The sequence below is a fragment of the Scylla paramamosain genome, chromosome 31, assembly GCF_035594125.1.
Source record: "Scylla paramamosain isolate STU-SP2022 chromosome 31, ASM3559412v1, whole genome shotgun sequence".
NCBI classification, from domain to species: Eukaryota; Metazoa; Arthropoda; class Malacostraca; order Decapoda; family Portunidae; genus Scylla; species Scylla paramamosain.
In genome coordinates, this window is record NC_087181.1 from 19,274,000 (window position 1) to 19,298,648 (window position 24,649).

The following is a 24,649-nucleotide window of genomic DNA, read 5'->3' on the forward strand; positions in this document are numbered from 1 at the left end:
ACGACCTAGGAAGCGATGGATGCAGGGAGTTGAAGAAGCTACTGAACGAAGAGGAAGAAATCTACAAGAAATAACCAGAGATGAGGATTTCATGGATAGAGACCTTTGGAGAAGATTTGTAGAGGCCGGACACTGACAGGCATTGCCTACCTTGCGTCTGCTGAGAAAGTAACTGTAGGAAGAATGCAGGAAATGGAGGAGGAGGAGGAGGAGGAGGAGAAAATGAGTAGAAAACAAGAAAATTAGAATAAGCAGATGGAATAAAGAGGAAGAAGAAGAAGAAAAGGAGGAAGAAGAAGAGAAGGAGGAAGAGGAGGAAGAAAAGGAGGAGGAGGAGGAAGAAGAAGAAAAATAATCACATTAAGCTGGAGAGGAAAGCAAGAATAAGCAGGAAGGAGGAGGAGGAGGAGGAGGAAGAGGAGGAGGAGGAGGAAGGCTAAGCAGGAGATACCCTCCCTTGCTCTAGTTCAGCAGGAGGCATGGCCGAGTGGAGGAGGAGGAGGAGGAGGAACAGCTTTTTTGGGAGTTCTTAAAGATCGCGTACCTTGAGGCTGCTCCTCCTCCTCCTCCTCCTCCTCCCCTCCTCCTCCTCCTCCTCCTCCATCCTCCACCTCCTCCTCCCTCCTCCTCCTCTCTCCTCCTCTCTCTCTCTCTCTCCTCTCTCTCTTCTCCTCTCTCCTCTCTCTCTCTCTCTCTTCCTCTCTCTCTCTCTCTCTCTCTCTCTCTCTCTCTCTCTCTCTCTCTCTCTCTCTCTCTCTCTCTCTCTCTCTCTCTCTCTTTCTCTCTCTCTCACTCTCTCTCTCTCTCTCTCTCTCTCTCTCTCTCTCTCTCTCTACAGCCTACAGACTCACTATTTGCTTAACCACACCTCTTGCCTGAAACAAATGAAAAACTTTTATCCTTCTCCAATCACATTTCAATTTTGTACTTAGTCACAATCACACAGTATATGTTGTTAATTTCAACTTTACAACAAGGTGACAACATTTCATCTATTTATACATACTTTTTATTATTAAAGCTTATCTTATAATTATTTCTGAAGAGATTGACTAATTTTTGTAGTATTTATGACTTAGAACTATGATAAAGCTATGAATTGATATAATTCCTGATTTGTTTTATCTTTTCATTATACTTCCTTTGTTAATTGAGCATTTTATATTACTTAGCTTAAAAATGCAAGAACGGTTCAGAAGTATCCAACCTTGGGCTAAGGGCCAAAATTATGGTATCATTCAAAATGTCCTTCAAAGAAAGCCCTCTGTAATCCAACACACTTAGCCCATTAATCCTTCCATTTCTCATCAATTTGTTCAACATACATATTTTTCCCTTATAGGGTTGAACAATTTTCATGGGTTCAGAGCAAAAGGCTTCCTCATTCCTCCCCAAGGTACTCTCGGATGGTAAGCAGGTTTGACTCTGGAGCAAACCTGACCAAGGGCTACTGCCCAAGGCTACAGAGGTTCCTCTCCCTGAGGCTGAATGCACCATGTGAGATGGTTCTGTTATGTGGATGAATGTCATGGTGGATAGCAGTGCCACCACATTCCTACAATCATCCATCACTCCACTGCTCAAAACACTTCTGCAACCAATGATAGGTATGCTGCCACATTCTGCATGGTCTCCTTGGCTCTCAGATAAGGATACTGTCAACAGGTTTGGGATTGCCAAAAAATCATAAGGAGCTATGTCTGAAAAGTTCAGAGAGAGAGAGAGAGAGAGAGAAAGAATGAGCAAGAGAAAGAGTAGGATGAAGCAAAGGAAGAGTCAAGAGGGAGGAAGAGAGAGTAGGACAAGAAAAAAACAGAACAAATAAATCCCCTACACGTCTTGTCTCCATTCACACAAGCCATGAAAAGCTTGTCCATCCCTGAGTGCTCAGAAGCAGTGTTCCACTGATGATGTGGAAACTTGAGACACCCAATCATTTAATGGGCTTTAGTAGGTTTTGTCACCAGTCTTCTGTGTGTCACTGACTACATTTTGAAATTTTTATCTGTTCTATTTAATTTTGTGTGTATGTACACAATGTTTATGGTCAATAAACTATTTATAAAACTATTTATCTGTGTGAGTAAGATAAAAGCAGTTATTATTATTATTATTATTATTATTATTATTATTATTATTATTATTATTATTACACATTTTCCTCCTTGTATTTAAATATTATTATTATTATTATTATTATTATTATTATCATGAATTGTTCTTGTTTATAAATAAAATACTGTAACTGATTATTATTTTTTTTATCATTCATTTAGACTCTCTCTCTCTCTCTCTCTCTCTCTCTCTCTCTCTCTCTCTCTCTCTCTCTCTCTCTCTCTCTCTCTCTCGAATAAAATGACTGGTGAGGAACTCTAATAATTAAAGTGCTAAAAAATCCATTAAACTACGAGAAATAAGACAAATAATTAATGACACACCTAATAACACAAACAAGGAGTAATAAACAAAACTTAAGCCAGAAAACACGAAAAGATAAAACTATCATATAAAGAAATACGAAGTTAAAAAAAAAATCATGAATATCAAATAAATAACTCACATATAATCAATAAACACGTAAGGAACAGTAAATAAACAATTAAGCCATTCATTGCAAGGGCCACAGTCAGAAAGTGAAAAAAAAAAAAATGCTTAGTTAAATACCGAGGCTAAATAAAACAAGGAATTAGAGAAATGACAAATAATTAATAAATACATAAGGAATAATGAATAAACAAAAATTAAGCCAGGAAGACTATTATAATTATTGCAAGGAGACGATATGTATGTATGTATTGTATGTAATTCGAGGTTAAAATGGCTCAAATCTGACCCAACAGCAGGCCATAAGTGAAGGTGTTCCTCAAGGCAGGGAGGGGGGGGGGGAGCAATGAATAGGGGAGGGGCTATAAACTATTGGGGGGATATTAATTAATGACGCATCCAGTTTAGCGTGTGTGTATATTTCGCGTTGTGATAATTTAAAGGTTTTCTCGCGTTTTTATCTTTATTTATTGATTGATTTTATTTATTTATTTTATTTTTTTGGCAGGTGTTATATTTGTTGAGTGTTTTAAGTAACTGTGGCTCATTGCATCAAAACTCCATTCATTACCTTCGTGGGAAGGTTCAATTTGGCAAGGTTTTATTTCGCATTTTGGGTTTTGTAGTAAATTATGCATTTTCTCATATTTTTCTTTGCTGGTATTGTCCCTTCCACGCCATATATGACTGGAAAGTTGGGGGGCGCCTTCCCCCCCCCCCCCACCCTCCACTGCTACGTTTTTTTTTCTTAATCAGTCAGTCAACCAATCAATCAATCCCTTCATGAATCATAACCCATTTCCAGGTGTCACCCCCACCCATAGATCTCTCATTCTGTCATGTATGAACAAGTGCTAAGGGCAAGCTGAACAAGTACAAAGGGCAAGCCAGCTGTCTCTTTTAATATTCTTGCCTGAAATAACATTACAAATGAGGGTCTATTAATCATCCATTAAATAATCCATTTTTATTGCTTTCTCATTCTTCTTGCTCTGTGTATTGTTAAATTGGATGGTTATATCATTGTCCCTTCCTGTGTTTTAGTGTGCCATTACCTGTCCTCTCTTCCAGCTGATATTTAGTTTGTAACTAAAATAGACTGGCATAACTTTACAATTTATACACAAATAACAACATAAACCAATAATGCATTGATATTATGCATGATAGGAGTGGACATTTCCACTCTACATCATTAATGAATGCATGATGAGACGCACACTATTACAAAGCTAATGAGTTCAATACAAACACTCAATAACAATTTCAATAACTTTATTAAAAATAGCAATCTTTATAAATCATGAAACCAACATCAAATGCACAATAATGCAAACACTTTTTACACACACACTCTTTAATGATATTTCCTAATATACAGTATAATTCCAAACAGAGAGAGAGAGAGAGAGAGAGAGAGAGAGAGAGAGAGAGAGAGAGAGAGAGAGAGAGAGAGAGAGAGAGAGAGAGAGAGAGAGAGAGAGAGAGAGAGAGAGAGAGATGAGAGAGAGAGAGAGAGAGAGAGAGAGAGAGAGAGAGAGAGAGAGAGAGAGAGTGATGAACTACCTGGGGTCATAAATGCAAAGTACAGGTATCAGTCAGGCAAAGCATAGTGCTTGCCTGTCTCATATGGAATGTAAAAACATGGCTTCATATCATTCCAGACCTGGGATTATGGCCAAAAGTTACCAAGCAGTGCTGAGCAAAATCCAGTAGAGTAATATTCAATATCATTGAATTACTGACAAAGTAAAGATCATTATGTGCAATGATACTCACTACCTAGGAGCATTTCAGGTTACTACCAAGAGTCTGACCATGCTGGCAGGGATGGTTAGGCTACAACACATTACATACTTCTCCATTCAAATCAGTCAGCTGATTAAATGGTGAGTTAAACCATTTTGATCATCTAAATCATATTAAGGCATTGGATGAGACCTGGACAGCTTGGGTCAACACCATACATAGGTACTCCACTACTCTGTTGGAGACACTTGATTGTGGCAAGAGTCATCACAATACCAAACACCATCCTTGACAAAGCACAGCATGGCCCACTCATCCACAGGAACCCAGCCATCTCTAAGGAGCAAATTAATGCTGCCCAGTGTCACTCCTCATCACTTTTAGGGAATAAGAAGTAGATCCCACCCCAGCACCATCTTTACATAGAATATAATACAGAGGATAGAGAAGGAATACAAACAGGGCACATGGTATGGTATAGAACACCAACCCTCACTTTTGGAAAACCCCAAGCCACTCAGTAGGAGACTGAGTGGCTGGAATACATGGAATACAAAGTGCATGGAATACAGTAGTATTCCATGCAGTTTTTTAATACATATAATATATTATAGTGAAAGGAACATATTTATATAACATATATATAAGGACGCTGCTTATCTTCTCGAGCTGCTGAAGGTCATGATCTGCTTCCTTTTCCTGCACCAGCTTTGATATCAAATCCTGCAGGAAACAACTGTGTTAATTCACATTTTGAATAAATCTAATAGATGAAATTTCACTTACAACACCTTATGTGTCTCTGGTGACTCATGGAGGACAGATACATCACCTGAGAGTAAATGGTCAGTGAAGAAGTTGACCCTTGATCCTGGCTAATCACATTAAGTACATTAAACACTCCTGTTAACTAATAAATGAGGGATAGATTTCTCTGGAAGGTTACATTACACTACTTCCCTGGCATTTGAAAACATTTTGCTCTACATGAACTCATATGGAAGCTTTACTGCAACATTAAATCTCAGCTAGATGCCAGATGGTGTAGCCTCCATCACAGAGCAAGGTAATGATATGAAGGCTTAGTACTTTGGTCAACACCTGAATAAGAACCGTTTGAGATGCAGCAGAGATCACTAACCTGCCAGCAATTGAATAAGAAGTGTGTGAGATGCAGCAGAGATCACTAACCTTGCCAGCAATTGAATAAGAAGTGTGTGAGATGCAGCAGAAATCACTAATCTGCCATGACATGAATAAGAAGTGTGTGAGATGCAAAAGAGAGCACTAACCTGCAGAGTGGTTTTGCTTCATTTCCTCTCATTCATGATGGAGGCTGGCAAGGTCATCCCATGACTGGGAAAATGCAAAAGCAGCACCTCAGACACCAGGACCATGATGACTGGCAGCTCCCAAAATTAGCTGCATGGCTTTTGTACTCCTAGTCACCACAGGAGGCTCATCCACAGCTAATCCTATCAGCTGATCATCTTGGGTGAAGTAATTGTTTATCAGTCTGGCTGTTGAGGGTCCTGATGCAGAGATGTGTGTGTGTGTGTGTGTGTGTGTGTGTGTGTGTGTGTGTGTGTGTGTGTGTGTGTGTGTGTGTGTGTGTGTGTGTGTGTGTGTGTGTGTGTGTGTGCACTTTGGAAAGCCTCCCTCCAAGGAGAATGTCAGTTTGATATACAAATAGAAGCTAAATGTGAGCTACCATCCACATGAATATATATTTGTATATCAAACTGACATTCTCCTTGGAGGGAGGCTTTCCAAAGTGCACACACACACACACACACACACACACACACACACACACACACACATGAAGACATGCCATCCTTGTCTTTTTCCTCTGAGGGAGTGACTTTATACTCTGTGATAAGTGCATGCAGCTCACTATTCTGTCTTGTGATGTTTTTGATTTCTATCTGTGAAAGACACAAGAAGGCAGTAAGTTAACTTGTTTAACATGCCACATCATTTTATATATATTATGCCAAGTTTAAACAGGAAAGCCTCACCAGAAGCATCAACTAAAGACCAAAGTGATTAACAAATCTTTCACTTTACCACCCTTAATGACAAAAGCTGATGATGTCCATATCCTGCATTTTTACACCTTCATGATTCCATTAGATTACATTAGATTACATTAGAACAGTATGTGACCAATGACGTCTCCATTCTACATTGCCATGACAAGAATACAGGGCTTTACTGAACATAAACCAAGGACGCCTCCATTCTACATTGCCATGACAAGAATACGGGGCTTTACTGAACATAAACCAAGGACGCCTCCATTCTACATTGCCTTCCTTCTTATCTTTCTCCTTTCCTTCTCCATCTTCCTCCTCCTCCTCCTCCTCCTCCTCCTCTCCTTCCTCTTTCTTTCCACCTTCCTCCTCCTCTTGTGACTCTTCACTCTCTTCCTCCTCGTCCTCCTCCTCCCCTGTGCTTCCCTCCTCTGAAAGAAAAGACTTGTTTAAAAAGCAAGCAAATATAGTAGTAATAGTAAAAAAAAAAGTCAAGTAAATGAAAGTTTATACACATATGAAATTAGTGAAAATTTGACACCAAACATTCTCTATCTGTAACATTACATCAGAATGACGAGAACACAAGATATGAAAAGTGAAAGGGAATGATGTATATAACAAAGAAAAACACTGTATAATGACATATGACAGGAAAATAATCTTGTATACTTGAGTCCCTTAAATACTTGCTTCCTTGTATATTAACTCCCAAAATGCTCATTCCTTGTACTCTCATTTTCAAAACACCTCTTCCTTATATATTGTCACTCAAACACTCCTTTCTTGTACACTTATTCCCAAATCATTCCTGTCTTCCTGTATTCTCATTCTCCAAACACTCCTGCCTCTGCACACCCAGTTCCTCAAAACATTTCTTCATTGTTTACTCATTCCCCAAACACACCAACTTTCTTGTATACTTAGCTCTCAAAAGATGCATTTTTAAACATCCATAACTCCTTTTATTTTCATTCCCCAAACACTCCTGGCTGTGCACACTCCAGCACGTTAACACCACACACACATTCACACTCTTAATATCATCTGTCAGCCCCTAGTGGAAAGGGACAATCTTGTGGCCCACCATACTACACCTCAGGAGGTCAGACACAGCATTCAGTTAACAAAAAATCACATTAACACCCACTCCCCACAGAACATAGTAACACAAAATCAGATTAACACTCACCCCAACGTCACATTCACAAGACAAGTTCTCATCCCACAGCCGTAAACTGTTTGCGGCCACCTACGAGGACCTTGCCAAGAAGATGCTTGCCTACACAACCCCAACGGACACAGCTCTGTACCGGCGCATCCCGGCTAACACGACAGGCCTCGCCAGCATCCTCTTCTTCATCGAGCGACTCCAGAGGTGCTACATACCCACGGGGGAGAAGCCTGTTAGCATGGGAGTTGCTGCTGGCTGGTACATGTTGTCAGCTCTCCTACAACAAGGTGAGGACCTGTTGAGGTGTAAGACTGGTCAGTTCAAGTGTTGGAGCATTTAGTGTTTGGTAAGATGGCTGGTACATGTTGCCAGCCCTCCTACAGCAGGGTGAGGACCTGTTGGGGTATGAGACTAAGTTGAATGCAAGGGTAGTGGTGTTTAATGTTTGATAAGATGGGAATACAGAAAGACAGTTATTAAAGGATATATTTAAAACTGGGAAACTTTACATGATACCTGGTGTATTTTCATAATTGAGCTGATATTAACTTGAATTAGTTCTGGCATGAGCAATATAAGCAAATGGTGTTAATATGACTGATATGGATATCAAGTAATGTATTTAATTTTATCAGTAGTTCTCTTCATATGATGATATCAACAGTTTTCTTAGTAAGATATGAGATATAAATCTTTTAGAAATGATGAGAAAAACTCTTAAATTGCATTTTCATCTCTGAAACATTTTAAAATGGTCTTTTCTACATTTTTAAATTTAAAAAGATGTGTTACTTTCAAAGATTTTAAATTGCCTTTGCATCATCTTCCATGTCTTAAAATTGCCTTTTCATGGCATCTTTCCCTCCTCCTCTTCCTCCTGCAGGCTCCAACACCTACCCAATCAGCACTGCAGCACGGGTAATCTACTGGGTTGGCTACAGTGTGTCCCTCATTGTGTACACATCATACTCTGCCACACTGGTCTCACATCTTGCTGTGGAGCAGCCTGCACCTCTGCCATTCAGCAACCTGCGGGACCTGTCTAGGCAGTCAGGCTGGGATGCTGGATGCAACAACAATGACCTCTTCCAAGTGACAGCCTCGGTGGGTCCTTGGCTTCTTGCTGTGTGAACTGATATACCATCCAGTGGTTGAGAGTTCAGGAGAGAGAGAGAGAGAGAGAGAGAGAGAGAGAGAGAGAGAGAGAGAGAGAGAGAGAGAGAGAGAGAGAGAGAGAGAGAGAGAGAGAGAGAGAGAGAGAGAGAGAGAGAGAGAGAGAGAGAGAGAGAGAGAGAGAGAGAGAGAGAGAGAGAGAGAGAGAGAGAGAGAGAGAGAGAGAGAGAGAGAGAGAGAGAATTTTGTTCAGTGCCAGATTTAGGAGTCCACAAAAAGACCAGCTGCCCAGGAGCCTCCACAATCTGGGGTCTCCACAATCTGAGGAGTCTCCCACATAAATATTCTGTAAGTGAAAGAAACTTAAATTAATCAAACACTAGTTTTCTATGAACTAAATATTTTTTTTATTACTATCAAAATAACCACTTGTTTCATTTACACTAAATAAATATGTTCCTTTCACTATAATATATTATATGTATTAAAAACTGCATGGAATACAGATACAAAAATATTAATATAAATATTTCAGGTAGATGGCCTCCACACTCAGGCTGCTCACAGGCCTCCACAGACACAAATCCAGCCCTTGATTTGTAAATTAATTATTTTATTTAATTATTTATTTTTTCTTTGTAAGAGGAGCACTGCCTTAGGGAGGGAGAGAGAGAAAGAGAATAATAAAAAAAAAAAAAAAAAAACCGATGCCATTTCTTTAAGAAATGGCATCTGTAATAATAATCTGTTATATGCCATAATAAATTATGGCATATAACATAAAATGTTATATGCCATTTGATAACAGTTTTCTATAGATCTAAGTGTAACTCAGTAAGTTTGTAACACACAATCTCCCTTTCCTAAATCCAAATTGCTTTATTATCACTGGGAGAGGCTGGGATGGACTGGGAGAGGCTGGAATGCACTGAGAGAGGCTGGGATGGACTGGGAGAAGCTAGGATGCACTGGGAGAGGCTGGGATGGACTGGGAGAGGCTGGAATGCACTGAGAGAGGCTGGGATGGACTGGGAGAGGCTGAAATGCACTGGGAGAGGCTGGGATGGACTGGGAGAGGCTGGGATGGACTGGGAGAGTCTAGGATGCACTGGGAGAGGCTGGGATGGACTGGGAGAGGCTGGGATGGACTGGGAGAGGCTGGAATGCACTGAGAGAGGCTGGGATGGACTGGGAGAGGCTGGGATGGACTGGGAGAGGCTGGAATGCACTGAGAGAGGCTGGGATGGACTGGGAGAGGCTAGGATACACTGGGAGAGGCTGGGATGAAAAGGCTGGGGCTGGGGCTGAGGCTGGGGGAAAAGGTCAAGAATGTTGGGTGTACTCGTATCTCCAAGACAGTCAGGAATACGAGTAGGGTGTTGCACCAATTGCTCTAGGTCATGGAGGATAGCAAAGTTGTAGGCTAGTTCACCAGGATGGTCAGTGAAGGGAGAGGAAAGCCAAAGCTGGTGGTGAACATTGAAGTCTCCAAGAATGGAGATCTCTGCAAAAGGGAAGAGGGTCAGAATGTGCTCCACTTTGGAAGTTAAGTAGTTAAAGAATTTCTTATAATCAGAGGAGTTAGGTGAGAGGTATACAGCACAGATAAATTTAGTATGAGAGTGACTCTGTAGTCGTAGCCAGATGGTGGAAAACTCAGAAGATTCAAGAGCGTGGGCACGAGAGCAGGTTAAATCATTGTGCACATAAATGCAGCATCCAGCTTTGGACTGAAAATGAGGATAGAGAAAGTAAGAGGGAACAGAAAAGGAGCTACTGTCAGTTGCCTCAGACACCTGAGTTTCAGTGAGGAAAAGAAGATGAGGTTTAGAAGAGGAGAGGTGGTGTTCTACAGATTGAAAATTAGATCTTTGACTGCGAATGTTGCAGAAGTTAATGAAGAAAAAGTTGAGGGGGGTGTCAAGACACTTAGGGTCTTTGACAGAAAGGCAGTCTGACCTGGGGACATTTATGGTCCCCTCCCCAGATGGGGACTACGAGGCTGGTGTAGGAGTCGCCACGATGATTTTAAAATTTTTGAGTGAAGGGTGTGTGTGTTATTAGGTGCTTGTAGTTTTGTGTGGAGGAAGAGAGTTGTCTTTAGAGGGCAGGCTATGACTGCCCCCTTGTGTTGTGAGACACAAAGGGAAACGTTCAGCGAGGTCACAGCTGGGTTTAATGATAAGTTCACAGCACCCCCTGAACAGTGCTTTAGACCTCACTGGTAGTAATTATCATTTAGGCAGATGTCTACTGCCTCCTCATATATATATATATATATATATATATATATATATATATATATATATATATATATATATATATATATATATATATATATATATATATATATACCCAGCCAACATTGGATAATGGGAGGCATGTGGGTGTTTTGTGGGCTACTTTATGGGTCCCATGTGGGCTACCCACATTACTGTAAAACACAGGTTGTTCTTGGAGATTTAAACTTTTTGTATTTATAAATATTGATTCACATGACAGTAAAGATTCATTTTACTAACATGCCAGTTTCTCTTAAACCAAGCAATTTACGTGTAATCTTATCTTACAAATGGCTTGAGGCATTCTCTAACCCTCTTGGAAAGTCGACAGATATAAGTAATACTGCTAATTTTCATTGAAATATTAAAAGAAAATTAAATAAATAAATAAATAAATAAAATAAATAAATAAATAAATAAATAAAAATCTTTTGGTTCAGTGATGTTCCTCATTTTTTGTCCAAGGTTCTAACCATACCTAAACTAACTTAACCACACCAAAACTAACCTAACCATACCTGCTGTAACCTAACCATACCTAAACTAACTTGACCACACCAAAACTAACCTAACCATACCTGCTGTAATCTAACCATACCTAAACTAACTTAACCACATCCAAACCTAACCACACCCAAACTAACCTAACTGTACTTGGTGTAATCTAACCATACCCAAAACTAACCTAACTACACCCAACCATATCAAACCTAACCTAACCATACCTAAACTCAAGGCAAGGTATGGCGTGTCTAGCCAGTGGTAGCCATAATTATTTCCTATTTTCATCAATAAGAAAAGGCATTGAATTCAATTTAAAAAAAACGTTTCAATTATTGTTAAAGGTTTGTAGAAAAGAATATATCAAGAGCTAGTGTTATTTCATAAGATAGGTAATGAAATACTGGCACATTAATAAAAGTGATATCAAGCCTCAATATACTGACATACGGTAATAACAGTGTAGTACCATCACAATCACCAGCACCACCACCTTACCATTTATATCACTAGACAACCACCTCTACACCGTACGTAATGTACTTTCCACATATAATGCATACCTTTGGGCAAATTGGTGTCAGCGGAGCATTGAATGAATGCCTCTTGGCACTTGCTGGGAGACTGGATGCCTTGGTAATCTGCAGGGATCACCACTTTTTAACACAGGCTAACTTCTTACTTTACACGTTATGGAAGGCATCAAGTATGGCTTCAAGCATTTTAAAGTATTCACAACATTGTCGAGTGCAATTTAAGATACCTTACTTCTGAACTGGTGTGAACCGCCAACGTACTGTTTACAGCACCCGCTGGGTTAAAACGTATGTTCACTTTTTAAATCTCTGAATTAAAGTATATTGCATTTTCAAGTTCAAAAATTAAAAATATTATTGCATAAAAATAATGCACTTTTCTTTCTCTTTCCACAAGTTACCTCCAACAGATTATTAAAGGTAGGTGGAAATTTTATTTAGAGCATGATGAACCCAGCCGTTAGCAGGAAGGCGGCACAACAACGTCAGCGGCGCACCTACAGAGTGAGAAGAGATATTTTCGCTGAGTACGACGATGCTGAGTTACTGAAAAGATTCAGATTGGACCGTGCTGGTATTGTTGCAGTGACTGATATAGTGAGAGACAAGCTGCAAAGTAAAACTGAAAGAAATAGAGCCTTGACCCCTGAGATGGTGGCCATCACATTACGATATTTAGCCACAGGAAAAATGCAACAGTGCAGTTGTGATGATTTTGGAACAACGCAGCCCACTATCAGCCGTGCAATATCACAGACAATTGATGCACTGGCTGACCCAGAAGTAATCTGCCAGTTCGTGGCTTTCCCTCACACCCAGCGTGAAGTGCAGCAAAAACAGGCAGAGTTCATGCAAGTAACTCAGTTTCCCGGTGTTGTGGGAGTGATTGATGGTACTCATATAAGAATTGTGTCTCCTCATGTCGATGAACATGTATATGTGAACAGGAAACGCTATCACAGCATAAATGTGCAAGTAGTATTTGATGCTCACTATAAGATTCTTGACATTGTGGCAAGGTGGCCTGGCTCAGTCAACGATGCAAGAATACTAGATAAGTCAGCACTCAAACTGATGTTTGAGGAACAACATGTACCTGCAGGATGCTACCTTCCCGGGGACAGTGGCTATCCCTGTAAGCAGTGGCTCCTCACTCCTTACCTTCGCCCTCAAACTGTTGCACAAGCTAATTATAACAGGTGGGTTTATTTGTAAATAGTGTTCTGTTAGGTTTAGATATGCTTTGAACGAATCTAGTAGCTTTCTCCCCAGGGCCGCCCTCCCGCGTGTGCCCGCAGCCCCTACAAGAACCGGTCCCTGCCCCCCTTTGGGCACGCTCTCCTCCCAAGGCTAAGTCCCCGGGGCGTGGCCGCCCAAACTAACCCCCTCCTCCCAACAGTTCCAGTACCTTACGATGCAGCCGAGGGGACTGACGCCACCACCACCACTGCCACCACCGCCACAACAAGGGTTATTCAAATGGGGAACATGCTTCAGGTGTTGCCCCAAGATGCCTCAGCCCCGCAGCCCCACTTCCCTATGATAGTGCAGGCAGGGAATGTCATACAGGTGAGAGAGAGAGAGAGAGAGAGAGAGAGAGAGAGAGAGAGAGAGAGAGAGAGAGAAAGTTTTTTACATACAGAAAGGAGAGACAGAGATAGAAAATCAATCTTACTACTACTACTACTACTACTACTACTACTACTACTACTACTACTTCTGAGCACCTCCTTCCTCTCAGGTTGTTCCAGCTGACAACACGCAGGTATTAGGGGCAGAAGTCGTTGGAGTTGGTCGGGTCATGCAAGTGGTCGGAGTCCCAGGCTTTCCCCCGACCCCAGCCCCAGACCCCTGCCCCAGCCACCCCTCTCCCTGTGACCCCTGCCCAGTCATCCCTCACCCCCTCCTGCCCCCCTGCGGTGCTGCCAGCGGGGGTGATGGGAGGTGGAGGTGGGCCACACACACCTGGGTTAGCTGTGGCTTGGCTTATCTCCCTCCTCAGCAGGTGAGAGAGAGAGAGAGTGTATATACATCTGTTGTTATTGTATTTATTTGTCTATATTTTCCTTACAGAGTGATTGATTGATTAAATGATATATATTGGTGTTAATATATACAGACAGACTGGTATATAGACATTCTGATATGTGATGGCCAGTCCATGGAGCACAAGGTCTTTGTGGACTAATGAATATTTTACACTAAGGTTTAAGACCAGTGTTTTATTCAGCTATCATGAAAAAAAAAAAAGAAAAAGACAGTACATAATTATTTAGTAAGTAATTCATAACTTTAACCCAATCAAATTATAGATACATGCAAAAAAGAATTATATCAATAACAAAAGTAAATAATAATAATAATAATAATAATAACTATTACAAATTACAAACAATTACATATGTTTATAATAGTAGAGCTGATTACAATTTGAAAACTAATAAATACAATGAATAATTACTTGTTAAGTGTTGTTTTATCAGTAATTTAAAGGAATGTAATGGTTTGTTTTTAACTGTGTCCGAGAGCCGGGTCCAGTGCTTGGTTCCTCGTGAGACGACACTCTGTTGGGCACGGGAGGTTCAGCAGAAGGGTGTCCTCAAGTTACCTGTCTGTCTTAACTGAATATCATGAGCCCGTGTCTCTTGTGTTTGTATTAAGAGCTTTGTATACAAACGCCAAGGTCTGGAATACAGTAATGTCTCCAGTTTCTAGGAGTTTAAGATCCACTGCTATGTTCGGACTTGTTACTGTTTGTCTTATTCCAAATTAGCTTTTTTGGGGCAAGAAATAATTTATGAGTGTAGGTTGCACTAGGAGAAAGAGAGAGAGAGAGAGAGAGAGAGAGAGAGAGAGAGAGAGAGAGAGAATGTTTGATATTATTATTATTATTATTATTATTATTATTATTATTATTATTATTATTATTATTATTATTATTATTATTATTATTATTATTACTGCTACATATTTCTCTCTCTCTCTCTCTCTCTCTCTCTCTCTCTCTCTCTCTCTCTCTCTCTCTCTCTCTCTCTCTCTCTCTCTCTCTCTCTCTCTCTCTCTCTCTCTCTCTCTCTCTCTCTCTCTCTCTCTCTTACAATAATAGTTTTACCCTTCTCTCTCATCCTCTCTCCCACTTCCACTCACTCACTCTCTCCCTCCTTTTGCAGCAAATCCCGAGGATCAACGAGGACATGGTGGACCCAGAGATTGCAGCAGCAGCAAGAGAGAGAGAGAGAAGCAAGAGAGGAGGGAGAGGAAGGAGAGGAGGAGGAGAGAGAGGGAGGCCAGGAGGGAGGCACGTCAGAGAGAGAGGGAGAGGAAGAGGTTGATTCTGTTACAACAACAACTGCAACAACAACAACAGTTAGTCAGTGAGGAGGGGGAGGGGCCGTCCTCTGATGCTGAGGATGAGGTATTGTTCAGGGTAAGTAGTAGTAGTAATGCATCATTTTTAAACTTTCCGAGATAATCTTATTTCAACAGGTAGAGATGAAAAAGTCCTCTAACTGACAAAAAAAAAAACATTATCTATTTATTTTGTTATGTAGGCCAGCCAGCCGTGGGGGGGACAAAACTTCAATAAAAGAGACTCTCTGAGGTGTGGCTCCCCAAAATAGAATTGCAAATGGTAGCCAGAATTTACATGAATACTGGAGGGTGCTGTCAGGCCAAACCAGCTCCCCATCTGTGCCTATGCAGTGTCTGGCCAGCCACTAGTGTGTTTTGGGGGCTCAGACCAGCAGATTCCCACTGTTTATTCACTGTTTGTGTTGATGCAGTGTCTGGCCAGCCACTTGTGTGTTTTGGGGGCTCAGACCAGCAGATTCCCAGTGTTTATTCACTGTTTGTGTTGATGCAGTGTCTGGCCAGCCACTTGTGTGTTTTGGGGGCTCAGACCAGCAGATTCCCAGTGTTTATTCACTGTTTGTGTTGATTTAGTGTTTGGCCAGCCACTTGTGTGTTTTGGGGGCTCAGACCAGCAGATTCCCACTGTTTATTCACTGTTTGTGTTGATCTAGTGTTTGGCCAGCCACTTGTGTGTATGTAGGGGACTCAGACCAGCAGATTCCCACTGTTTATCCACTGTTTGTGTTGATGCAGTGTTTGGCCAGCCACTTGTGTATTTTGGGGGCTCAGACCAGCAGATTCCTACTATTTATCCACTGTTTGTGTTGATCTAGTGTTTGGCCAGCCACTTGTGTCTATGTAGGGGATTCAGACCAGCAGATTCCCACTGTTTATCCACTGTTTGTGTTGATCTAGTGTTTGGCCAGCCAGTTGTGTGTTTTGGGGGCTCAGACCAGCAGATTCCCACTGTTTATTCACTGTTTGTGTTGATCTAGTGTTTGGCCAGCCACTTGTGTGTTTTGGGGGCTCAGACCAGCAGATTCTCACTGTTTATTCACTGTTTGTGTTGATCTAGTGTTTGGCCAGCCACTTGTGTGTATGTAGGGGACTCAGACCAGCAGATTCCCACTGTTTATCCATTGTTTGTGTTGATGCAGTGTTTAGCCAGCCACTTGTGTGTATGTAGGGGACTCAGACCAGCAGATTCCCACTGTTTATCCACTGTTTGTGTTGATGCAGTGTTTGGCCAGCCACTTGTGTGTATGTAGGGGACTCAGACCAGCAGATTCCCACTGTTTATTCACTGTTCGTGTTGATGCAGTATTTGGCCAGCCACTTGTGTGTATGTAGCGGACTCAGACCAGCAGATTCCCACTGTTTATCCACTGTTTGTGTTGATGCAGTGTTTGGCCAGCCACTTGTGTGTTTTGGGGGCTCAGACCAGCAGATTCCTACTATTTATCCACTGTTTGTGTTGATCTAGTGTTTGGCCAGCCACTTGTGTTTATGTAGGGGATTCAGACCAACAGATTCCCACTGTTTATCCACTGTTTGTGTTGATCTAGTGTTTGGCCAGCCAGTTGTGTGTTTTGGGGGCTCAGACCAGCAGATTCCCACTGTTTATTCACTGTTTGTGTTGATCTAGTGTTTGGCCAGCCACTTGTGTGTTTTGGGGGCTCAGACCAGCAGATTCTCACTGTTTATTCACTGTTTGTGTTGATCTAGTGTTTGGCCAGCCACTTGTGTGTATGTAGGGGACTCAGACCAGCAGATTCCCACTGTTTATCCATTGTTTGTGTTGATGCAGTGTTTAGCCAGCCACTTGTGTGTATGTAGGGGACTCAGACCAGCAGATTCCCACTGTTTATCCACTGTTTGTGTTGATGCAGTGTTTGGCCAGCCACTTGTGTGTATGTAGGGGACTCAGACCAGCAGATTCCCACTGTTTATTCACTGTTTGTGTTGATGCAGTATTTGGCCAGCCACTTGTGTGTATGTAGCGGACTCAGACCAGCAGATTCCCACTGTTTATCCACTGTTTGTGTTGATGCAGTGTTTGGCCAGCCACTTGTGTGTTTTGGGGGCTCAGACCAGCAGATTCCTACTATTTATCCACTGTTTGTGTTGATCTAGTGTTTGGCCAGCCACTTGTGTTTATGTAGGGGACTCAGACCAGCAGATTCCCACTGTTTATCCACTGTTTGTGTTGATCTAGTGTTTGGCCAGCCATTTGTGTGTTGTTGGGGGCTCAGACCAGCAGATTCCCACTGTTTATTCACTGTTTGTGTTGATCTAGTGTTTGGCCAGCCACTAGTGTGTTTTGGGGGCTCAGACCAGCAGATTCTCACTGTTTATTCACTGTTTGTGTTGATCTAGTGTTTGGCCAGCCACTTGTGTGTATGTAGGGGACTCAGACCAGCAGATTCCCACTGTTTATTCACTGTTTGTGTTGATGCAGTATTTGGCCAGCCACTTGTGTGTATGTAGCGGACTCAGACCAGCAGATTCCCACTGTTTATCCACTGTTTGTGTTGATGCAGTGTTTGGCCAGCCACTTGTGTGTTTTGGGGGCTCAGACCAGCAGATTCCTACTATTTATCCACTGTTTGTGTTGATCTAGTGTTTGGCCAGCCACTTGTGTTTATGTAGGGGACTCAGACCAGCAGATTCCCACTGTTTATCCACTGTTTGTGTTGATCTAGTGTTTGGCCAGCCACTTGTGTGTATGTAGGGGACTCAGACCAGCAGATTCCCACTGTTTATTCACTGTTTGTGTTGATCTAGTGTTTGGCCAGCCACTAGTGTGTTTTGGGGGCTCAGACCAGCAGATTCTCACTGTTTATTCACTGTTTGTGTTGATCTAGTGTTTGGCCAGCCACTTGTGTGTATGTAGGGGACTCAGACCAGCAGATTCCCACTGTTTATTCACTGTTTGTGTTGATCTAGTGTTTGGCCAGCCACTTGTGTGTATGTAGGGGACTCAGACCAGCAGATTCCCACTGTTTATCCATTGTTTGTGTTGATGCAGTGTTTGGCCAGCCACTTGTGTGTATGTAGGGGACTCAGACCAGCAGATTCCCACTGTTTATCCACTGTTTGTGTTGATGCAGTGTTTGGCCAGCCACTTGTGTGTATGTAGGGGACTCAGACCAGCAGATTCCCACTGTTTATTCACTGTTTGTGTTGATCTAGTGTTTGGCCAGCCACTTGTGTGTATGTAGGGGACTCAGACCAGCAGATTCCCACTGTTTATTCACTGTTTGTGTTGATCTAGTGTTTGGCCAGCCACTTGTGTGTATGTAGGGGACTCAGACCAGCAGATTCCCACTGTTTATCCATTGTTTGTGTTGATGCAGTGTTTGGCCAGCCACTTGTGTGTATGTAGGGGACTCAGACCAGCAGATTCCCACTGTTTATCCACTGTTTGTGTTGATGCAGTGTTTGGCCAGCCACTTGTGTGTATGTAGGGGACTCAGACCAGCAGATTCCCACTGTTTATTCACTGTTTGTGTTGATGCAGTGTTTGGCCAGCCACTTGTGTGTATGTAGGGGACTCAGACCAGCAGATTCCCACTGTTTATCCACTGTTTGTGTTGATGCAGTGTTTGGCCAACCACTTGTGTGTTTTGGGGGCTCAGACCAGCAGATTCCTACTATTTATCCACTGTTTGTGTTGATCTAGTGTTTGGCCAGCCACTTGTGTTTATGTAGGGGACTCAGACCAGCAGATTCCCACTGTTTATCCACTGTTTGTGTTGATCTAGTGTTTGGCCAGCCACTTGTGTGTTTTGGGGGCTCAGACCAGCAGATTCCCACTGTTTATTCACTGTTTGTGTTGATCTAGTGTTTGGCCAGCCACTAGTGTGTTTTGGGGGCTCAGATCAGCAGATTCTCACTGTTTATTCACTGTTTGTGTTGATGCAGTGTTTGGCCAGCCACTTGTGTGTATGTAGGGGACTCAGACCAGCAGATTCCCACTGTTTATCCATTGTTTGTGTTGATGCAGTGTTTGGCCAGCCACTTGTGTGTATGTAGGGGACTGAGACAAGTTTATTTAATGTTCAGTGACCCGTTTGCAGGCACAGGGGTGTTGACGAGCTGGGTGTGCAGGAGACAGACAATTACAAAGGTTTACAGTTCAAATGGTACATGTATCTTCAAAATACAGATAATAAGTAGATAAATATTGAAATTAATATAAAATACCATTCTTTATTTAACACTTAACCAAACTTAACCAACATACACACACACGCTAACTCAGACAGTTCCCTAACTACCTTACCATCCCGCAGGAGGCCATGTCGGAGGTGCCGGTGGTGGGGTCGCCAGTTCCGGAGTACGAGGTGGAGGAGGAAAAGGAAGAGGAGGACGAGGAGGAGGCACGGATAAGGAAGAAGAAAAGATTATTAGCTGTAGCCCTCCCTCCAGCTGATAAGGGGATATTAAGGAGCCCTTCCTACAGGTGTGTCTGTCTACCTGTGTGTCTCTTTCTATCTCTCCTTTTCATTTTTCCAGTTTCCCATTATTTTCTCCACCCTCTCACTGTCTTTTCTCAGCCTCTCACAACCTGTCACACCCTCTCCCAGCTATTCACAGCCTCTCTCTCTCTCACTCTATCTCATTCCCAGTGTATCCAGACCATTCCAGACTTACCCCAAACTGTCCCCAAGACTTCCAGTCCATCCCAACTTCTCACAGCCTCTTCCAGCCTTTCACAGTCTCTCTCTCTCTCTCTCTCTCTCTCTCTCTCTCTCTCTCTCTCTCTCTCTCTCTCTCTCTCTCTCTCTCTCTCTCTCTCTCTCTCTCTCTCTCTCTCTCTCTCTCTCTCTCTCTCTCTCTCTCTCTCTCTCTCTCTCTCTCTCTCTCTCTCTCTCTCTCTCTCTCTCTCTCTCTCTCTCTCTCTCTCTCTCTCTCTCTCTCTCTCTCTCTCTCTCTCTCTCTCTCTCTCTCTCTCTCTCTCTCTCTCTCTCTCTCTCTCTCTCTCTCTCTCTCTCTCTCTCTCTCTCTCTCTCTCTCTCTCTCTCTCTCTCTCTCTCTCTCTCTCTCTCTCTCTCTCTCTCTCTCTCTCTCTCTCTCTCTCTCTCTCTCTCTCTCTCTCTCATTCCCAATGTATCCAGACCATCCCAGACTCACCCCAAACCATCTCCAAGACTCCCCTTCTCTCTTCCTCTCCCTCTCTCTCCCTCCCCTCTCTCACTCTCCTAACTCTCCCCAGGAGAGGCCCCAGTGGTGAGCAGATGGTGATGCTGGAGATGATACTGGCATATTGAGTATTATAATTAGCCATAAACACTTGCTTGCTTACTTTCATGTCTACACAGGTTCGTTCGATGCAAGGAGTTGGCACAGGAGGCGTCCGAGGCTGTGTAGAGCGGCCGTCTGAACCTGGTGCCACAGCTTACTATGTTCAACAGGTGCGTGTGTGTGTGTGTGTGTGTGTGTGTGTGTGTGTGTGTGTGTGTGTGTGTGTGTGTGTGTGTGTGTGTGTGTTTTGTGTGGTCATTTCACTATCTATCTATCTGTTTAGTTTGTCTCCATCTGTCTGTCTTTCTGTCATTGGTCTGTCTGTCTGTCTGTGTATTGCAATGATTTTTCAGTTATGTATTTTATTTTTTATTCTTGTGTACTTGTGTCTGTCTGTATGTATGTATGTATCAGTCAGTGAGTCAGTCAGTCAGTCACTCAGTTAGTCAGTTAGTCAGTCATTCAGTCAGTCAGTTAGTCAGTCATTCAGTCAGTTAGTGAGTTAGTCAGTTAGTCAGTCTGTCAGTCACTCACACAGTGTTAATCCTCCTCCTCCTCCTCCTCCTCCTCCTCCTCCTCCTCCTCCTCCTCCTCCTCCTCGTCCACCTCCTCCTCCTCCTCCTCCTCCTCCTCCTCCTCCTCCTCCTCCTCCTCCTCCTCCTCCTCCTCCTCCTCCTCCTCCTCCTCCTCCTCCTCCTCCTGTTCCCCACCACCCCTGCCGAGAGGTGAGTGTATGTACGTGTGTGTGTGTGTGTGTGTGTAGTAATAATAGTAATGCTATGTACATATATAAATACTGTTAATATTATTGATAAAAAATATTGATGATGATGATGATGATGATTCAGTGGTGATTATGAAAATGTGCATTACAATATAGGGTAGATATTATTGTTATTACCTGTGTGTGTGTGTGTGTGTGTGTGTGTGTGTGTGTGTGTGTGTGTGTGTGTGTGTGTGTGTGTGTGTGTATGTATGTGTGTGTGTGAGGAATAATTGAATAATTGAATAATTGATGCTCTCTCCTTTGCTATTCATTATATACATGGACAGATGCCTGAAGGAAGTGTGTGTAAGGGAGGATAAAGAGATCATGCTGGCCTATGCAGACGATGTCGCTGTCGTGACAGGAAGCCAACAAGATCTTCAAGAGGCCATGACAAGATGGAATGATGTTTTAAATAGGGAAGGAATGAGAATGAACAAACAAAAAACTTATTTACTAGTGGACAAGCAACAAGTGATGGTGTGGCTCTGAGCCACTGTAGTAGGGATGTTATGGTTTAAGTGTAGGAAGTTGCAAATGCTCACCTAACAATTGCACCTTAGTAGAAAAACACAAACAGGAAGTTTATGCAAGTTTTGATCCTTATATAAAATGTTGTATTGCATCAAACCTCCATACATTACTGTCTCTATCCAGTATGAGACCGGTGTTCAGGAAGCACAAGCATGTGCTGAATAACAAGAAGCCGGCATTGGTGAAGGTGACAACATTTCATCTATTTATACATACTTTTTATTATTAAAGCTTATCTTATAATTATTTCTGAAGAGATTGACTAATTTTTGTAGTATTTATGACTTAGAACTATGATAAAGCTATGAATTGATATAATTCCTGATTTGTTTTATCTTTTCATTATCCTTCCTTTGTTAATTGAGCATTTTATATTACTTAGCTTAAAAATGCAAGAACGGTTCAGAAGTATCCAACCTTGGGCTAAGGGCCAAAATTATGGTATCATTCAAAATGTCCTTCAAAGAAAGCCCTCTGTAATCCAACACACTTAGCCCATTAATCCTTCCATTTCTCATCAATTTGTTCAACATTCATATTTTTCCCTTATAGGGTTGAACAATTTTCATGGGTTCAGAGCAAAAGGCTTCCTCATTCCTCCCCAAGGTATTCTCGGATGGTAAGCAGGTTTGACTCTGGAGCAAACCTGACCAAGGGCTACTGCCCAAGGCTACAGAGGTTCCTCTCCCTGAGGCTGAATGCACCATGTGAGATGGTTCTGTTATGTGGATGAATGTCATGGTGGATAGCAGTGCCACCACATTCCTACAATCATCCATCACTCCACTGCTCAAATGCTTCTGCAACCAATGATAGGTATGCTGCCACATTCTGCATGGTCTCCTTGGCTCTCAGATAAGGATACTGTCAACAGGTTTGGGATTGCCAAAAAATCATAAGGAGCTATGTCTGAAAAGTCCAGAGAGAGAGAGAGAGAGAAAGAATGAGCAAGAGAAAGAGTAGGATGAAGCAAAGGAAGAGTCAAGATGGAGGAAGAGAGAGTAGGACAAGAAAAAACAACAAATAAATCCCCTACACGTCTTGTCTCCATTCACACAAGCCATGAAAAGCTTGTCCATCCCTGAGTGCTCAGAAGCAGTGTTCCACTGATGATGTGGAAACTTGAGACACCCAATCATTTAATGGGCTTTAGTAGGTTTTGTCACCAGTCTTCTGTGTGTCACTGACTACATTTTGAAATTTTTATCTGTTCTATTTAATTTTGTGTGTATGTACACAATGTTTATGGTCAATAAACTATTTATAAAACTATTTATCTGTGTGAGTAAGATAAAAGCAGTTATTGTTATTATTATTATTATTATTATTATTATTATTATTATTATTATTATTATTATTACACATTTTCCTCCTTGTATTTAAATATTATTATTATTATTATTATTATTATTATTATTATTATCATGAATTGTTCTTGTTTATAAATAAAATACTGTAACTGATTATTATTTTTTTTATCATTCATTTAGACTCTCTCTCTCTCTCTCTCTCTCTCTCTCTCTCTCTCTCTCTCTCTCTCTCTCTCTCTCTCTCTCTCTCTCTCTCTCTCTCTCTCTCTCGAATAAAATGACTGGTGAGGAACTCTAATAATTAAAGTGCTAAAAAATCCATTAAACTACGAGAAATAAGACAAATAATTAATGACACACCTAATAACACAAACAAGGAGTAATAAACAAAACTTAAGCCAGAAAACACGAAAAGATAAAACTATCATATAAAGAAATACGAAGTTAAAAAAAAAATCATGAATATCAAATAAATAACTCACATATAATCAATAAACACGTAAGGAACAGTAAATAAACAATTAAGCCATTCATTGCAAGGGCCACAGTCAGAAAGTGAAAAAAAAAAAATGCTTAGTTAAATACCGAGGCTAAATAAAACAAGGAATTAGACAAATGACAAATAATTAATAAATACATAAGGAATAATGAATAAACAAAAATTAAGCCAGGAAGACTATTATAATTATTGCAAGGAGACGATATGTATGTATGTATGTATTGTATGTAATTCGAGGTTAAAATGGCTCAAATCTGACCCAACAGCAGGCCATAAGTGAAGGTGTTCCTCAAGGCAGGGAGGGGGGAGCAATGAATAGGGGAGGGGCTATAAACTATTGGGGGGGTATTAATTAATGACGCATCCAGTTTAGCGTGTGTGTATATTTCGCGTTGTGATAATTTAAAGGTTTTCTCGCGTTTTTATCTTTATTTATTGATTGATTTTATTTATTTATTTTATTTTTTTGGCAGGTGTTATATTTGTTGAGTGTTTTAAGTAACTGTGGCTCATTGCATCAAAACTCCATTCATTACCTTCGTGGGAAGGTTCAATTTGGCAAGGTTTTATTTCGCATTTTGGGTTTTGTAGTAAATTATGCATTTTCTCATATTTTTCTTTGCTGGTATTGTCCCTTCCACGCCATATATGACTGGAAAGTTGGGGGCGCCTTCCCCCCCCCCCACCCTCCACTGCTACGTTTTTTTCTTAATCAGTCAGTCAACCAATCAATCAATCCCTTCATGAATCATACCCATTTCCAGGTGTCACCCCCACCCATACATCTCTCATTCTGTCATGTATGAACAAGTGCTAAGGGCAAGCTGAACAAGTACAAAGGGCAAGCCAGCTGTCTCTTTTAATATTCTTGCCTGAAATAACATTACAAATGAGGGTCTATTAATCATCCATTAAATAATCCATTTTTATTGCTTTCTCATTCTTCTTGCTCTGTGTATTGTTAAATTGGATGGTTATATCATTGTCCCTTCCTGTGTTTTAGTGTG

At 41.5% G+C, this 24,649-nt stretch overlaps 1 protein-coding gene and 1 long non-coding RNA gene across 4 annotated transcripts; one reads left to right on the plus strand and one right to left on the minus strand.

Moving 5' to 3' along the window:
• Positions 1-3,802: 3,802 nt before the first annotated feature.
• On the minus strand, positions 3,803-12,269 carry LOC135088822 (uncharacterized). 3 transcript variants are annotated; one of them, XR_010261146.1, is made up of 6 exons: positions 12,168-12,269; positions 11,963-12,040; positions 8,401-8,962; positions 7,522-7,798; positions 5,586-6,760; positions 3,803-5,016 (listed from the first exon to the last, which is right to left on the minus strand). It is a non-coding gene; the product is annotated as an uncharacterized LOC135088822 (long non-coding RNA). The 3 variants fall into 3 exon arrangements; XR_010261145.1 differs by having other exon boundaries at positions 11,963-12,195; XR_010261147.1 differs by having other exon boundaries at positions 8,401-8,635; positions 11,963-12,194.
• LOC135088811 (putative nuclease HARBI1) lies at positions 12,225-23,296 on the plus strand. Its single transcript, XM_063983872.1, has 7 exons — positions 12,225-13,134; positions 13,335-13,504; positions 13,677-13,940; positions 15,106-15,362; positions 19,582-19,751; positions 20,611-20,703; positions 21,587-23,296. Exons 1-2 carry the CDS (start codon positions 12,380-12,382, stop codon positions 13,366-13,368), a joined length of 789 nt encoding a protein of 262 aa, XP_063839942.1. The 5' UTR covers positions 12,225-12,379; the 3' UTR covers positions 13,369-13,504; positions 13,677-13,940; positions 15,106-15,362; positions 19,582-19,751; positions 20,611-20,703; positions 21,587-23,296.
• The last annotated feature ends 1,353 nt before the right edge of the window (positions 23,297-24,649 follow it).

Bases quoted from the DNA above. Each gene is read 5' to 3' on its own strand.
- LOC135088811 (XM_063983872.1), top strand. From the start codon at position 12,380: ATGATGAACCCAGCCGTTAGCAGGAAGGCGGCACAACAACGTCAGCGG. The intron at 13,135-13,334 runs GTGGGTTTATTT...TCCTCCCAACAG, and splicing joins GCACAAGCTAATTATAACAG to TTCCAGTACCTTACGATGCA.